This window comes from Python bivittatus, unplaced genomic scaffold, assembly GCF_059951505.1.
Source record: "Python bivittatus isolate LINGU-HERP-01145 unplaced genomic scaffold, Pbiv_v1 ctg000440_np1212, whole genome shotgun sequence".
NCBI classification, from domain to species: Eukaryota; Metazoa; Chordata; class Lepidosauria; order Squamata; family Pythonidae; genus Python; species Python bivittatus.
The window spans coordinates 8,563,375-8,581,239 of record NW_028277063.1 but is presented as its reverse complement, the minus strand read 5'-3'; the positions used below and the strand labels follow the sequence as shown (position 1 = coordinate 8,581,239).

The following is a 17,865-nucleotide window of genomic DNA, read 5'->3' as shown; positions in this document are numbered from 1 at the left end:
CCCACCCCATGCTGAGAGAAAGACATCTTTGGAAGTCTTGGTTTAATACTCAATATGTTTGCTAATATAGCAACATTTCCCAGCTCTCTCTCTCTCTCTCTCTCTCTCTCTCTCTCTCTCTCAAAAAAAGGGTTCTTTCATTAATGAATTGATTACTCTGAGGTTGGCCCATCTGAAAATGACATTTATTAGCCAGATTAGAATGATAAGTATTTACGCATGAGAAAACATTTTTTTCACAATGCCACAGAGAAATGAAAATGTAATTATTGCAATTTTCTCTGCAGATGTAACTGACCAAAATACTATTGTTAATTCTGTTTGCTCTTAAAGCCCTGATATCAAACATATATGCAATCAAAAGATTAAGAGGTTAGTCTCTGTGAACAGCACAAATAGTCTCTGGCTGTTTACCTCTGGAGCTAAAGTGTAGGTAAACTAAATGCTACCAGAATTATTCCTAATAATTTAGGACTTCTTTTCAGAGTTTCAGAATTAACTAAGTATCGTGAGGAGTGGGTGTCTATATGGATCAACCTCATGTAACCTTGGAGATTCTAAAGCATTATCCAATAAATTCTGTTGTGGACATATGTTTGGCCTAATGAACTGTATAGTTTTGCTCCTGCTGTTGTCTGATACAGTGTGCAAGTCTGAAATGAAAAATTGCAAGGTTAATGATCCTTTTCCTATTCTTCACAATTATTTCCAACCTGGTGACCTCATCATGGGGGCCATTACTTCCCTTGTCCTCATGCCTCAAGATCCAGTTACCTTCTATGAAAATCCCCACCGTTCATTCATAAGAGAACCCATGTAAGTTTTTTATATCATGAAGTTCAGTATTCCAGATTGTATACTGTACTAATAATCCCAAAATCTGTAGAATTAGTTATGGGATGAAATACACTGAAAATTTTCAGTTCAAACAAATCATGAAACTTTCCAGTTCAAACAGATCATGATTTTTCATTCTTGTTCATTTTCATTGGAGTTCTGGCAGGGATTAAACTAACTTGATTTATTATTCCTGACACAGAAATGGATTAAGCCAAGAGTTTGATAGTTGAAGTCTTTCTTACTTAACTGACTCATTGGATTTGGTATAGGAATGGCAATGTTTAAGGAAATGGCCAGCAATATTTTTTTTATCATGGAAAAAGAAAAAGAATTGAAAACACCCAGCTTTTCTGCAGAGAAGATTTAAGATGCGCTAAGAACTGGAAAAAATTGCTTAGCTCTAAGAATGGTTTTTATATTAAAACCCTGTTTTTTGGTTTATATCATATAACATCCCATTAGTATATATACATTTACTATTTTTTAATCTGTACTGATAAAAAGTGATACTGAAGGGCATCTTAGACTTTTGGCAGTAAAACATTTATATTTCTATTAAAATTAAAGGGCAATTTTAATGACCTAAAATAAATTCCATGTCGAGAGCCAGTTTGTTGTAGTGGTTAAGGCATCACGTTAGAAACTGAGAGACTGTGACTTCCAGTCCCTCATTAGGCACAAAGCCAGTCAGGCCAGTCACTTTCTTTCAGCCCTTGAAGGAGGCAATGGCAAAACACTTCTGAAAAACTTTGCCAAGAAAACTGCAGGGAGTTATCCAGGCATTCTCTGAGAATCAGACACATTTCAACAGGGGGAAAAAAAAAATCCGTGTCCGATTAATTTATGCTCTTAAAAACATACATTTATAGTTACATAACTAACTTACATAACTATAAGATGATCCACCCCTATATTTAGCAACATAGATTAATGACATTATTCAATAGCTTCAAAGAGTAAAATGACAAATAGTTTAGTTCTGCATCTACCCTTCAAGGCCTTCTCAACAGGACTGCAGCTAGTCTTTAGCCATTTGACCTCAAAATGCCAGGAGTAGACAGAAAATGCCATGAGCCAAAGAGTTCTCCCTCCTGAGAAAGACCATGGAATTTCAACATGCCTATCTTTTTCTTAGTACCAGAATCACAAAAAAATTCCTAGTGTAGAACCCAAAAACGGCACGAGCCAGAAAATGTGAACTCAGACCTCAAAACAAGCCAATATCATGAGAACTGAGAACTGTGTTGGTCCACAATGCCACTAGTTGAGTGACATTTTGATTGTGTGGCTGTTTAAAATATGTTTCATTGGCAAGATAGATCAAGTGTTACATTCAAGAACAGAATGCTTTGATGGCTCATATGTTTGCTGCCATATTTTCTGTTAGATGTAGAATGTATCTTATATTGCAATTGTCATTGCAGAGTCCAGACTAAGTTTTATCAGCATATTTTGGCTTTGATATTTGCTGTGAAGGAGATCAATGAAAACCCTCAGGTCTTGCCCAACATCACCTTGGGCTTCAATATTTTTGATAGCTATGATGGAACATGGACTTACCATGCCACAATGGAACTTTTTTCACCTCTGAAGAGACTGATCCCAAACTATAAGTGTGGCATCCAGAACAACCTGATCTCAGTCATTGGGGCTCTTTATTCTGAAACCTCCATTGACATGGCAGATATCTTGGGAATCTACAAAGTTCCACAGGTAGGATGTGCAATGAGTTATGGGATCTTATGAAGTCATCACTGATCTTTTTACATCTCTGTAACTTGTAAATATTAGATATTCATTCTTCAATAAAGTCAGTAAAGCATGTGAGTCCATAGTCAATAAACCATATAAACAAATCCAATAAAAATTCATTGCAGGAAAAAAAAATCCATTGGTGCAATCATAAAATATTCAGTGAATTAAGAACATTTATTTAAAAGTGGAACTATTCACCATATGCAAAATCAGTAAGAGAGCTCATAAATTGGATTTATTTATTTATTTAAATTTATTCTTAGGGAGAAGCTGAGAAAAACTTTCATTCATAAACAGACACACCTGATGATGTTTCATAATTTTCTTTCTCCAGCTGAAACAATTCCCTTAAAAAGTAGCCTCCTGAGATTATTTTTAAAGAAAAACAGGCTAAAATGTCTTTGTGCATATACATTATCAAAGGACAGAAAATACAATTTTAAATATTATATATACCATAATAAATTTCGTTACTTTCAGGAAATTTTAGTCTACCAACTGTTTATTTTTTTTGAATCATTCTTCATTTACATCCCTTCTCTAAACTTCCACTTATTTTTTTTTTCCTGTAGTTCATATATGGGTCACATCCAGAGATGCAGGATCAAATTGAGTCCTTTTCCTTCTATCAAATGGTCCCTGATGAAAGCTATGAATACAAAGGGCTGCTTCATCTACTTGCGCATTTTGGGTGGACCTGGGTTGGGATCCTTGTAAAAGAAGATGATGGTGGAAGATTTGTGAGGATGACATTTTCAATGTTTCCTCGTCATGGGATTTGCATTGCTTTCTTAAAAATAATAAGACCAATTTATATCAGTAGCTTTGATGAGGATCTGGAATGGCTAGTAGAGACAGATCATCTTTCAAAGAACAGCAAAGCTAATGCAGTGGTTGTCTACGAAAGAACTCTTCTGCATTTGAGGCTACTGCTACATCTTCCAAAAATGGAACTAGTGTCTATGGAGCCTAAAGGTAAGGTGTGGATCATGCTCTCCCAAATGGATCTTGCATCTGTGTTTTACCAAAGAGGCTGGGATATTCAAGACATCCATGGTGCCCTGTCCTTTTCAGTTTACTCTAATGAAGTTCCAGGATTTCAGCAATTTGTTCAGGAAAGGGACCATTTCTTATCAAGAGAAGATGGCTTTATCAAAGATGTGTGGGTGCATGCATTTGACTGTGAATTTCTCAGTCCCTTGATGAATGAGAAAGATAGTGGCATTTGCACAATGAGGGAGAAACTGGAGAACCTTCCCGGGGCTTTTTTTGAAATGAGGATGACTGGGCATAGCTACAATATATACAATGCAGTGTATGTTGTGGCACATGCTTTCCATGCCCTGAAGATTGAACAAAAACAGGAAAGAAAACTGTACAGAGGGAAACTGGATCTTCAGACTCAACAGCCATGGCAGGTATGGAATCGAGCTGTCACCGTTAAATCTATTGAGTGCCTATGTCTTTATATATGCATCCAGATCACTTCATTTAGTCAATAAATGGGTTAAGTTTTTTAGACCACTAACCGCCAATACAAACTCATAGACATAAACATTTACTAAGAATTGCTTCACATTTTAGGAGCCAGAAATAAAAGTTTTCCCTATCTTTGGACCTCAAGTGATGTCCAGCATATTTTTTTGTTATACCTTAATGAAACGGATTGAAAGTACCTATAGGACAAGAGCAGAAGTTATGTAAAATAATACAATCACGACAAAAAATATCAGTCAAAGCTATTCATATTAAAAGAATGAATATACTGGAATCAATAAAAAAGGACATTTTTCCAAAACAATAGTGAACTGTTATATGGATCTCCAACACATTCTAAACTTGAGGCATTCAAAAATCTGGTAAAAAAAAAAAAAAGCAATGCCAAGCTGAAACATTAACCTGTTCCCTCCCTCATGAAAACCATGCAATCATGAAATTAAGGACTAGCCATTTCCATGATACCCATCAAGTTTCATTTAGTTTCCTTTAATTTTCTGTGACACGACATGAAACACCAGAGTTTCCTTAAAAGACAGAGAGCCCTTTCAAGCCAAGACATCCACCCTTTCAGAAATTATTCCACATTCTCAATTCTAATTAGGATTGGATGAAACTTGGTATTTTATTTTTTAATTCTCTATTAAATTATTTCCTAATTTCTTAATTCTATATTTGGGACAGTACAACGCTAATTCTCTTTATCCATCCTTGTAGTTAAAGGACTCATAAGACAGGATCTTGTTGCTTTTCTGTCCTTGCATTTATATTCATATCATTTATATTTATACAAATGTATACAAATACAAAAGATTGTTTGTTTAATCATTTCGACTTATATAGATCCTTATTTCTGTGAAGATAGATATAGATTTCATTAGAAAATGAGAAAGATAAAATAACTTTTAGCCACCTCGTATATTTTAGAAACTAAATGTAACCTTTGCATACTCTAATCTAGGCCTAATTTGGAGACTCTTATTTCAGATGAAAATCAGAATCAAAAGCAACATTGTCCATATCAGAAATGTGACCCTCCAGATTATAAGCAGATCCAGCCTGGGTCTCTCCTCTCTAGGATGAACTGGGAATGTTTTATTTTCACTCCCCAAGTGCGTGATTCCTTTGTTAAAAATGTTCAGTAGTACCAGTGCTGTTACATTTCCATGCCAGACAAAATCATTTTATTAATTGGGCCATATTACATGAAAGTATATCTTGCCCTTTAAACTGTTCATTTTATCACCTTTTTCTTTCACTTGATTTGCAATTTTAAAACCACTTGTGAGAGCATTGTGGACTATCTTGGAATCAATTTTTGTTGAAAATGGTATATAGGAATCTTTGTAATGAGATGCATTAGATATCATAGAGTTTTATTCAGTAATGACATTCTTACCAACTTTTGTGTCTTCTTTGATATTCAGCTGCACCAGTTTCTAAAAAGCATTTCATTTAATAACAGTGCTGGGGATGAGATTTTGTTTGATCAGAAGAGGGAACTGATAGTTGGATTTGATATTATAAACTGGGTCACATTCCCAAACCAGTCCTTCCATCGAGTGAAAGTTGGGAAGCTGGATCCCTGGACTTCTGAAGGTAAAAGGTTCACCATTCATGATGAAGCCATCACCTGGCACAGCACTTTCAACCAAGTAAGATCTGAATGCAGGTGAATGCATTTGAATGACATTTATTTATTTATTTATTTATTTATTTATTTATTTATTTTATTTAATTTATTTATATTTCAAATGTGTCAACCCCCATCTCACTACAGATTTTGACATACAAAGAAAACATAAATGTATTCTTTCTGTGTGTGGGCTGCTGGATGTGTGTTTGTATAAGGCTGGGGGTGGGGGGGAGGGAATCCTATGCAATGTCAGCAAGGGCAATAGCCAGGATTCTATGGGGAAGCTCTTCCAGCCTATGGGAACTATGATGGAAATGAAATATTTTTTGGCTCTTGCTACTGTCACCTCTGAAATCTCACTCTCTCTCTTTCTCTCTGTATGCGTACGTGTGTGCCTTTGCATGATGTTTGTTGGGGGAAAAAAAACATGGGGATGGTGTGCTAAGTAATGCATCTACATGTAATAGTTATGGTTTTGATTCCACCCACTAATCCTATCTACCTGGAAACTTTACAGAGAGATTTGCATTATTTTAAAGGTTGCCTACTATTGCTTCTATTAGTTCAAATTTATCAGTTTCTGGCTAAAGTGCCTATTTTTTAATTGTAGAAACAACTGCTATATCATTTTTGATGCTCATGTTTTCTCCGTGTGCAAATAACTGGTAAGAATGCTAATAGATTTATTTTTCCCCATTTCTGGCCCAGACACTACCTATTTCTGTGTGTACTAAGAGCTGCCTTCCTGGTAATTTCAAGAGAAAGCAGGAGGGAAAGCAATTTTGCTGCTATGATTGTCTTCCATGCCCTAAAGAGAAAATGTCAAGCCTGAATGGTAAGAGACATTATGAAATACAGTGGTACCTTGTGTCACAAACGTTTCTCTTCATGACCAATTCGGGTCACGAACAGCACCGTTCACAAAATTTTGCTTCCTTTCGCGAACACCGGATTGGGTGACGAACAGGATCTGCGGCCATTTTCCCTGCCGTGACATGTGGTCGTGGCTTCCTGTAGGAAGGGGGACTCTCCTTCCAAGCAATAACCGCCTCCCCACCTGTCTTCCTGTCCTCCACGCCAGAAGTCGCGTCGAGCAAGGTTAGCGTTCTCTCTCTTCGTACTGAATTTTGTTTCATATTTTTGTGGTTTTACAAAAAAAATACATATGGTTCAGGACAGATTAGCCATAATTACATTGAACCTAATGGGAAAATTTGATTCGGGTCGTGACCAATTTGGGTTGCGACCAGAGTCGCGGAACGAATTAAGTTCGTGAACCGAGGTACCACTGTAAAACTTTAAGATTCTGCAGAATATACCAGGCAGTTCCATGAACACCTAAGCATGGAAGCTGAAGTCTAGTCTTTTGTTTGTAAGCAGATTTTGCCCACACCACTCCCTCTTGAAAGGAAGACTTCAAGCAAAGGGTTAAGGATTTAAAACTGACTTGTATCATATGAACTGAGGAGCCTGGGAATCTTCACCTTCTCGCTATGTCACACCAGCCTTTTCACATTCAACTGACAAAGTAGAACAGATCAACTTATATCTCAGAACAGTTGGTTTAGGGGACTAATAAGGCTTGAATTTCCTTTCTTTACTTTTCAGTAGTTGAATGATAAACTAGTCCCTCACCTTTCCTTCAACAAAGATTGTATGATAAATTAATGAAACATTAATGAAATATGCATATTTTAAAACACTTAACAATCAACAAGGAGTGTGAAAATAGAGGTTCTTGAAGGAAAACAGAATGGTCAACTGTTGCCACTAAATTCCAACTGCAAGTATAGAAGGTCCTCAATTCATTTCTTTGGATCTGTCCTGGAAGGCTATCCAGAAATGGTCCAGAATGCAGCAACATGCATAGTTTTAGGCACTTCATAGTTTACCCATATTCCACTACTTTTGTGTGACCTGCACTGGCTTCCAGTTTCTTTCTGGAGGAGTTCAAGGTGCTGGTTTTCATATTTAAAGCTCTGAATGGCATGGGACATTCAGTACTTGCAGGACTGCCCCTTCCTGAGGGACTCTGCCTATTCCACCAGGTCCTAGATGGTGGGTGCACTCCAGGTCCCTTCTCTTAAGTGTTGTCATCTAGTGGGACCTAGGGAGCATGTTTTCTTGGTTGCCATCCCTGCCCTTTGGAGTCCCCTTCCCTGTGAGATCCAGCCAGCCTGTGCCCACCTTTCCTTCCAAAAAGACCCATCTTTCCCCCCAAGCTCTGGGGTACTGTGTGACTGCAGCCCAGGAAAGACTGTTCTTATCATTCTTTGTAAGCCACACAGTGTTATTGTACGTAAGATGGGCAGCTATATAAAACTTTTAAATACATCAAATAAATGAGGAGGTTCACATTGTGAGATTTGCCCCGTTCGACAGAGAAACTCTCGTGACACGTGTGGTTCACAAAGAAGGTTTACTCATGCGTAACGTAGTAGTCACAAGCAAAGCCAGGACTGGCTTGGTACAATTGCATCACTTGTTATATTCCCCCCTTCCCGCGCTTTTTCCCGCCTCGTGATCGCGTTGCGGCTGTGGGCTATTAGGCCCCCCAATGTCCCCCCTGATCGTTCATGATGGCAGGGCCAGTCAGAGTCCATTGTCCTTGATTGCCAGTCCCCCTCCGGCTGGGTTGGCCCCTCCCTGCTACGTGCAGACCCGCGGGTTCTGTGCTGCGTTGCGATCTTGTTTCGCTGCCCTGCGGCCCCGTTCCTTGCTTGCTCGCGCCGTTATCAGTTCGTAATTAAAAGCTTCCGCTGCGGTTTTCCTGTTTAGCTGGCCGCAGGTGGCTCGTTAATTAGCGGCGCTTTCGGTTCCTCTTTTCCCCGCTAGCTACCGCCGGTGGATTCCGCGTGGTCTGGTTGCGAGCTTCCCTGCAGCCCCGTGCTTCCCTGAAACCTCGTGCTGACCGAACCTGACATGCCGCCCCCCTGACGACAACTCCCCCCCCTCGGTCCTATTTCGGCTTCCCGGGGTATTTACTGTAAAAGTCCCGCACTAGGTCCGGCGCCCTTATGTGGGTTTTACTCACCCATTCGCTGTGGGACTTGGGGAAATGTTTCCATTGCACTAGGAGCTGGGTCTGCCCCTTGTGCCTCCGGGCGTCCAGTATCCGGTTGATTTCGAAATGCTGCTCCCCCCCGACCATGATGGGTGGTGGTACTCCCTCCGCCTTGTGCCAGGCGTTCCCCGGCTGGTGCAACTTTAGCAGGCTGCAATGGAACACCGGGTGGATCTTCCCGAGGCTTTTCGGGAGCGTCAGCCTGACGGTCACCGGATTGATGATCTCCGAAATGGGGAACGGCCCCACAGACCTCGGGCTGAGTTTTTTCGATGCCTGGTGCGTCTTTAGGTTTTTGGTTGACAGATACACCTGGTCCCCCACTTTCCACTTTTCCTCGGGGAGCCTCTTGCGGTCCGCGTGCTTCTTGTAGTCGGCTTTGGCTCTTTGCAATGCCGCGTGCGCCGCTCGCCGGGTCTCGTCGATTTGGGCGAACCAGGCGTCCAGGGAGTTGATCTGGGATTCTGGCTGAGGCAGCTCCGGCATGGGGACGAATTCTCTCCCGGTGGCTACTTTGAACGGAGAGAACCCGGTGCTCTTGTGGACGGCGTTGTTGTATGCCACCTCCGCGAATGGTAGTAGCTCCGCCCAATCGTCCTGTTGGTGCCCCACGTAGCAGCGCAGGTACTGTTCGAGCCCCCCGTTCAGGCGTTCCGTGGCTCCGTCCGTCTGCGGGTGCGCCGCGGAGGATAGGGCTTGTTTCGTCCCCACCCACTTCAGGAACTCCCGCCAGAACCGCGCGATGAAGTTGCCGCCCCGATCGCTGACGATACGTCGAGGTGCGCCGTGGAGTCGGTAGACATGTTGCACGAACAGTTTCGCCAGCCCCTCGGCCGTGGGGACTCGCCGGCACGCTACAAAGTGCGCTTGTTTGGAGAATAAGTCCGTGACCACCCAAATGGCGGTCTTCCCCTTACTCTCCGGGAGCTCCACTATGAAGTCCATGGCGACCTCTTGCCAAGGGCCGTCGGGTTCCGCTACCGGCTGGAGTAGGCCTCTAGGTTTGCCTTTGGCTCCTTTCGCTGTTGCGCACACCGGGCAACCCCCCGAGTACGCCTCCACGTCCTTCCGGAGCGTGGGCCACCAAAACTGCCGCCGGATTAAGTGGAGTGCCCCGCGCTCCGGCTGTCGTGGGCTCTCTCCATGACCTCCCGTCGGCAACCCTCGGGCACGTACAGCTTTCCTTCGTGCCACCACAACCCCTCTTGGCCGGTTAGCGCCTCTCGGTTCTGCTTGAGCCAACCGTCCCGCTCCGCTGCCTCCGCGAACCCTTGCCTTACTTCAGACGCCGCGTCCCGTCGCTCCCCCTTGGTCTGGCTTCGGGTCACCGCCTTTGCAGCCAGCCTGCTGGCGGGGATGACGGAGTCCACGATCTCCTCCCGTAGGCTGGCGTGTTGGGGCATGCGAGACAGTCCATCCACTAAGAAGTTGCGCTTCCCGGGGATGTGTTTCAGTGTGAACCTGAACCTCCCGAAGTATTGGGACCACCGTGCCTGTTTGGGGGATAGCTTACGCGGGGTCTTCAGGGCCTCGAGGTTCTTATGGTCCGTCCACACCTCGAACGGTTCAGTTGCCCCCTCCAGTAGATGCCTCCACGTGGCCAGCGCCCACTTGACCGCGTACGCCTCTTTCTCCCACACCATCCACCTCCTCTCCGTCTCGGTGAATTTGCGGGAGGCGTAGGCGCACGGGTGGATGGCCCCCTCCGGGCTGGGTTGGAGCAGGACTGCTCCCGTTGCCACGTCTGATGCATCCACTTGGATTATAAACCGCCGGTCTGGGTCGGGATGGCGCAGGATCGGCTCCGCGGTGAACCGCTGTTTTAGTTCCTCAAACGCCCCCTGGCATTCTGCAGTCCACGCGAGTGCCATGCTGGGCTTGGGGGTTTCCCAGTGCCCTTGGTTTTTAGCAGGTCGGTTAGGGGAAGGGCGATTTGGGCGAAGTTCGGGATGAACTGACGATAGAAGTTCGCAAACCCTAGGAAGCTTTGGAGTTGCCTCCGGGTTCGCGGCGCTTCCCAGCCCAGGACATCCCTTACTTTCGCCGGGTCCATCTCAATTCCCCGGCTGGATATTCGGTAGCCGAGGTAGTCTAGTTGCTCTCGATGGAACTCGCATTTCGAGAGCTTTGCTTACAGCTGTGCCTTCAGCAGTCTCTGGAGCACCGTGCGCACCAGGCTCACGTGCTCCGCCAGGGTCTCGGTGTAGATGAGGATGTCGTCCAGGTAGACCAGGACGCCCCGGTAGAGTAGGTCGTGCAGCACCTCATTAATTAGCTGCATAAATACCCCCGGGGCCCCTTTTAATCCGAACGGCATCACGGAAAACTGGTAGCTTCCGAGCGGGGTGTTGAACGCCGTCTTCCACTCATCTTTTGCGCGGATCCTAACTCTGAAGTAGGCTTCGCGCAAGTCCAGTTTTGTGAACACCCTCCCCTTCGACAGATGCGACATCAAGTCCTTCATCAGGGGGAGGGGGTATTTGTACTCCGTGCTGATTGCGTTCAGCCCCCGGTAGTCTACGCACATACGGAGCGAGCCGTCCTTCTTCTCCCGGAATAACACCGGGGCCGCTAATGGTGACTTCGCGGGTTGGATGAATCCCCGTGCTAGGTTCTTGTCTATGAACTCGCGCAGGGCTCCCATCTCCCTCCTCGACAGGGAGTACATTTTTGGCTTAGGCAGGGTCGCTCCTGGCTCTAGCTCGATGGCGCAATCACTGGGCCAGTGTGGTGGGAGCTGGTCAGACTCCTTCTCCCCGAACGCTGCCGCCAGGTCTCGATACTGCCTCGGGATTCCGCCGCCCGTCGGGGTTTCCCCGGGTCCGGCCCCTCGCTTTGCGGTTGCCTCGCCAGTCGCCGCTGCCTCCCCTCGCCTCGGGATCGTGGCGGGTCTCCGGAGTCCCGGCGCTGCTGCTGCTGCTGTTGCTGTTGCCGCCCGGGTCTCGGGCCCCATCTGCTCTCGCCCCGTCTCCCGGTGTCCCGGACCCTCCGCTTGTCCGCCGGTGGTTGCGGCTGCCTCCGTCTCCACGGCTCGGTCCCCTCTGCTCTCGCCCCTCGCCGGTCTGTCGACCCCGAACCGCACTGCCTCCGCCGTCCAGTCGACTCGTGGGTTCCGCCGCCGCAGCCACGCCAAGCCGAGTACCACCGCGTAGTCGGCCACCGGGACCACCACGAACCTCAGTTCTTCCCGGTGACTCCCGATCGTCATCTGGACCGGCTCGGTGTAATACTGAGCTGGCCCCCCCCCTGCCAGCGTGCCATCCAACTGGCTGAATGAAATGGGCTCCCGGAGGCGCCTCAGCTGTAGCCCGAGCCCCGAGACCACCGCTGGGTGCATCAAGCAGTGGGTGCAGCCCGAGTCCAGTAGCGCCCGTAGCTGCGCCTCCCCTCCGGATCTCACCCCCCGGACGTGTATCCTCACCCGGAACGGTGGGCAGTCCTCGTCTCCTATTGGGTCCGCGCGCCTCGACTCCCCTGCTCGCACTGGGACGCCGTTCAGTGCGAGCGCGCCTCGTTTCCTGCCGGCTCCGAGTCCTCTCCGGAGGATGCTGTCTCCGGGGTCGACCACCCCCCGCGTCCTTTCTCGGCCACCGCCGCCACTGCCCCCTTCCGCGGTCGGTCACCGGTCCTTTTCCCGTTCGCACGCGGTGTTTTGACTTCGGGCCGTGGTGGGGCGCCTTCCCGCTCCGTCGGGCACTGCGCCGCTCGGTGGCCTCTGCCTCCGCATCGGAAGCACAGATTCGGGGCTCTGGTCGCCTCTCGCCTCCCGGTGGACTGCCGTCGACCGCTCCGTCTCTCCTCGGGGGTCCTCTCCCTCGGCCGGTCCCTCGTCTGGTCCCGTCGTCTTGTGCTCTGTTGGATCTGCCGCCACGCCGATTCCGCTGTTCCGGCCAGCCAGATCCAATCCTTCACTGTGGCCGGGTCGTCCCGCCCCAGTGCCCGTTCCAGGATCTCTGGGTTGAGTCCCCTCTTAAAATACTTCACCTTCAGGGACTCCGGCCAGTCCGCGAGCTTCTCGGCCAACCTCCGGAACTCCAGGGCATATTCCGATACCGATTTGCCCAGCTGCCTGAATTGTAGGATGTCGTCCTCCGCCCGCTTGGCGCTCAATGTGTCCTCGAATCTGTCCCGGAGCGCCTGCATGAAGTCCGGGAAACTCCGTAGTTCCGCCGCGTTGGCATCGTACAGCCCGATCACCCAGCTGGCGGCTTGGCCATCTAGCAGCTCGGCCACGTAGGATACCCTGTCCTCGTCTCTAGCGAATAGGTGACCACCCCTCTGCATGAACCCCCTGACGTGCGTCAGAAAGTGCGGCAGCTGTTCGGGGTCCCCTGAGAACTTCCCAGTGATACCTCGAAGTCTCAGGGCGTCTGCTGCCCGTTGGTCCTCCGACCGGGGCGCCGTGGGTGGTGCCGGCGGGGGTGTCGGACCGCCCCCCCTGTCGCTCGCCTCCTCGTTCACCGCCGGTGGCCCCACTCTCTGTAGTAGGGTCTGGAGCATCGCCTCCATGGCGTCTAGGCGTCGCTCGACTCTCTCCTCTAGTCGGGCGAATTTCTCGCTCCACTCACGGTTCCGGAACCCCGAACCCCGGGTCATCGTAACGCCCGAATCGTCTGGTCCTTGATTCACGCCCATCGACCACCGCTCGGATGGAGTGCGCCCGGCCCTGGCCGCTGCCCCGTCGCTCCCGGGCGGCTCCGACCGCCCTTCCGCGAGCCTGGATCCCTCGCGCTCCAGCTGACCCACGGATTCCTCGTCGCTGGTCATGCCTGTATTGAGAAAGAAAACGCTCCTCGGTGGTACCGGGTAGCGCTGACGGTGAGTCCTGGCTTTATGTGAGATTTGCCCCGTTCGACAGAGAAACTCTCGTGACACGTGTGGTTCACAAAGAAGGTTTACTCATGCGTAACGTAGTAGTCACAAGCAAAGCCAGGACTGGCTTGGTACAATTGCATCACTTGTTATATTCCCCCTTCCCGCGCTTTTTCCCGCCTCGTGATCGCGTTGCGGCTGTGGGCTATTAGGCCCCCAATGTCCCCCCTGATCGTTCATGATGGCAGGGTCGGTCAGAGTCCATTGTCCTTGATTGCCAGTCCCCCTCCGGCTGGGTTGGCCCCTCCCTGCTACGTGCAGACCCGCGGGTTCTGTGCTGCGTTGCGATCTTGTTTCGCTGCCCTGCGGCCCCGTTCCTTGCTTGCTCGCGCCGTTATCAGTTCGTAATTAAAAGCTTCCGCTGCGGTTTTCCTGTTTAGCTGGCCGCAGGTGGCTCGTTAATTAGCGGCGCTTTCGGTTCCTCTTTTCCCCGCTAGCTACCGCCGGTGGATTCCGCGTGGTCTGGTTGCGAGCTTCCCTGCAGCCCCGTGCTTCCCTGAAACCTCGTGCTGACCGAACCTGACACACATAATATTTTATTAATTTGTACTGGGTAGTGGCCTAGCAGAGATTCCAAACATTTCTGTAAAAATTACCAAACAGTAGTAGATGTTTTTTTTTTTTTTAATTTCCCTGGATGTACACAAACTGGTACACTTGGCTAGTAAGATTTTAGAGTACTTATTATGCAAAAATGCAGAGGGCAAGATTTTGTGTCTGGCCCTGAATGAATGATTTCCTCACCCTAAGAATATTCATCTACTTTGCAAGTTAGAATGTCTGCTTTACAACCCATGTTCTAATGCCCTGTGGCAGTTTGTTGATTTCAATCTGGTGCTCCATATCATTTAATTGAGAGAAAGTTTACTTGGTCTGTTCATATCCCATATATATTTAAAATGGTCATATGAATTCTCAAAGTCGCATGAAGACAGATTTTCTTTTAGAGTAGTTTTTCAGGTAAAAGAACAATTGCCTAGAAAATCTAAAGGCAACAAAACTGTTGGGAAAACTGCACCTTCCCTCAGTAATTAATCATCGATCTCCAAGCCTGTAGCTTAGTTTCAGCAGTCCCTTCTCCAATCTGAGCAGCTACCCTGAGGAGCAGCTAATATGAACCTCAAAAAATCGCTTTGCACTGGATCTAATGGGTCCTTGTTAGCAAAGATTCTCACTAGAGCAGCATACAGGATTTTAACCAGGGCTTTAGTCTCAAAGGATTGTGGTGCTGCCTCCTTTTGTAATTCCCCTTCTTTTGTGAAGGGAAGGGAAGGGAAGGGAAGGGAAGGGAAGGGAAGGGAAGGGAAGGGAAACAAAAACTTGGTGGTAGTCAAACATCCTGAGGCCAACTGGCATTCCAGACACCTTTAGATTAAAAAAACAACAACAACCCTAAGATATATAGAACAATAAGGCTCTTCTATCCTATGCAACCCTGATGATTCTCTTTTTTTATGAAAGCTAGAATTTTGTTGCTTTTTTATCCCACCTTTATTATTTTTATAAATAACTCAAGGCAGTGAACATGCCTAATACTCCTTCTTCCTCCTATTTTCCCCACAACAACTCTGCGAGGTGAGTTGGGCTGAGAGTGAGTGACTGGCCCAAAGTGACCATGCTGGCTTTTGTGCCTAAGGTAGGACTAGAACTCACAGTCTCCTGGTTTCTAGCCTGGTGCATTAACCACTAGACCAAACTGGTTTTTGAAACTTAAGTAACAGCTTATTTCGTTTCCTGTTCTGAAGTATTAAGTTAATGCTTTTTTCTTGAGATGAAGGGCACCATACACATAAAGAAGGATTGGGATCATATAACCTGCAATTTTAGAAGCATGGAAAGTTGATTTTTTTTTAAAGTTCCTGCTATTAATATAGAGGCTATACAGAGCTGAATGGGAATACATACTTGGTGGACCTTTCCCTTTACATGTATCAGGTCAGAGAAGAGGCCATTGGGACTGCATCTCACTCTTCAGGAAGTTTTAGAACACAAGTGCCAATCACAAGTGGTATTTGTGCCTCTCAATAGATGTAACTGAGAATTTCCCTCCTCCAAAATATTCTAGATAATGAATCAAAAACAAAAATAAAACCTAGGAAAGCCATGTACAAAGAAGAAGTCATTTTTTACATATGTCTCTCTCTGAGACATTGTAATATAAGAATTTTATCTACAATTGATCAATCCTCTCTGGATCCTGCTTGTCCAACACCAATTATATGTCCATTTCCATCCAGGCTTGGAGATTACATATTAAGTGTTTGGCATATAATTACCTATAGAAGTATAGGACACTAAAAGACCAGTCTGTCCAATCAAATTCTTCTTCATGCATGGATGATATATTTTAGTGTGTTGTATGAAGACTCCAATAAGAATTTGAATAGAAACAACATAGATGGAGATAAAGTGAACACTGACCTCTAGTCTCCTAATCAGAAACTCTAATTAAGAGAGTCTTTGAAGGTTGAAAATCTTTGCTATTAATTATGTTTTATCTCAAATAATTAAAATGAAATTTAGCTGGTGGGTGCCTTATTAGTCTCCTTCTTTTCATTTATTGAGCAAAGTGATTGTATCCCAATTCTTGGAAGACAGCAATAATAATGGATGAATACGAGCTGAAAATATTGGCTCCAGCCATGGATCCAGGAGCAAGGCACTGAAAAATCATATGCAATAAGAAGTATAATGGAATTATAATTGATCAACAACAGTTTTTGTTTAAAAAAATCCTTACAGATATGGATGACTGTTCTGAATGCCCAGAAGATCAATATCCAGATAAGGACCAAGATTCATGTCTTCCCAAGAAAATATCTTTCTTGTCCTATAAAGAACCAATGGGAATAAGCCTAGTCATTCTGGCACTTTTCTTTTCTCTCTGCACAATTGTGGTGCTGGCCACATTTTTGAAGCATCACCATACGCCCATCGTCAAAGCCAATAACCGAAATCTCACCTATGTTCTACTTCTCTCCCTCCTCCTCTGCTTCCTTTGCTCACTGCAGTTCCTCATTGCACCTGGCAATATAGTATGTCTCCTCCGACAAATTAGCTTTGGCATCATATTCTCCGTGGCTGTGTCTTCTGTGCTGGCAAAAACCATCACTGTGGTTCTGGCTTTCATGGCCACCAGGCCAGGATCCAGGATGAGGAAATGGGTGGGAAGAGGACTGGCCACCTCCATTGTTCTTTCTTGTTCCCTGATTCAAGCAGGCATCTGCACGGTATGGCTTTTCACATTCCCGCCATTTCCTGATATTGACACGCATTCAGAAATTGAGGAAATCATCCTGCAGTGCAATGAAGGCTCAGCTACTATGTTCTACTGTGTTCTGGGCTACATGGGTCTTCTGGCGGTTGCCAGTTTCACAGTAGCTTTTTTCTCCAGGAAGCTCCCCAGCAGTTTCAGTGAGGCCAAATGTCTCACATTCAGCATGCTGATCTTCTGCAGTGTGTGGCTCTCCTTTGTTCCATCCTATCTAAGCACCAAAGGCAAATACATGGTGGCTGTGGAGGTTTTCTCCATTTTGGCCTCTAGTGCTGGGTTGCTGGGTTGCATATATTTCCCCAAATGTTACGTAATCCTTGTTAGGCCAGAGCTAAACAACAGGGAACAACTAATAAAGAAAAAATATTAATAATACTCTCTTTCTCTCTCTCTCTCTCTCTCTCTCTCACACACACACACACACACAGAGTTTCCAAAATTTCTCACTTTTAGTATCCTTTCTTTAAATTTTCCATTTTTAATCATTCATATTTTATCTTTAGTGAGGTACTTACTGAATAGAAAATTCTTGGAAACTTTCTACCTTAGAATACATGTACTAGGAGTCTTCGAGCTATTCAGAGTTTTGTTTGAAGAGAGTGCTATTCTATTGATTTTGCAAGTTGAGTTTTGAAAGCAATCCAATTTGATTTATAAAATGGTTCTAGATTTGAAATTCAATTCAAACAACCACAAGATTCAAGAATAACTATGACAAGCCATTAAAAAGGAAGATTTTTTTTTAACCTCTCTTTTCTATTAGGAGACATAGGTAAAATTTAAATGCTGATGAGTTCCTGAGCAATGTTGAAAGCATGCTTCAGAGCCTAGGGTCCTATTAATTATATGAATGGGATTAGGGCTAGGTATGGTTAACTAACTGCACCTTCTAGAGCTGCTGTCATCTACTGCTTGAGGCAATTAAGC

At 45.9% G+C, this 17,865-nt stretch overlaps 1 protein-coding gene across 1 annotated transcript; it reads left to right on the top strand.

The window, feature by feature from the left end:
* The first annotated feature begins 727 nt into the window (after positions 1 to 727).
* LOC112542864 (vomeronasal type-2 receptor 26-like) lies at positions 728 to 17,308 on the top strand. The gene is made up of 6 exons (XM_088142481.1): positions 728 to 816; positions 2,265 to 2,553; positions 3,168 to 4,013; positions 5,520 to 5,747; positions 6,437 to 6,563; positions 16,407 to 17,308. The coding sequence occupies exons 1-6, from the start codon at positions 728 to 730 to the stop codon at positions 17,306 to 17,308; spliced, it is 2,481 nt and encodes an 826-aa protein (XP_087998607.1).
* Positions 17,309 to 17,865: the final 557 nt, after the last annotated feature.

Bases quoted from the DNA above. Each gene is read 5' to 3' on its own strand.
- LOC112542864 (XM_088142481.1), top strand. From the start codon at position 728: ATGGGGGCCATTACTTCCCTTGTCCTCATGCCTCAAGATCCAGTTACC. The intron at 2,554-3,167 runs GTAGGATGTGCA...TTTTTCCTGTAG, and splicing joins GAATCTACAAAGTTCCACAG to TTCATATATGGGTCACATCC. The intron at 5,748-6,436 runs GTAAGATCTGAA...TTTCTGGCCCAG, and splicing joins GGCACAGCACTTTCAACCAA to ACACTACCTATTTCTGTGTG.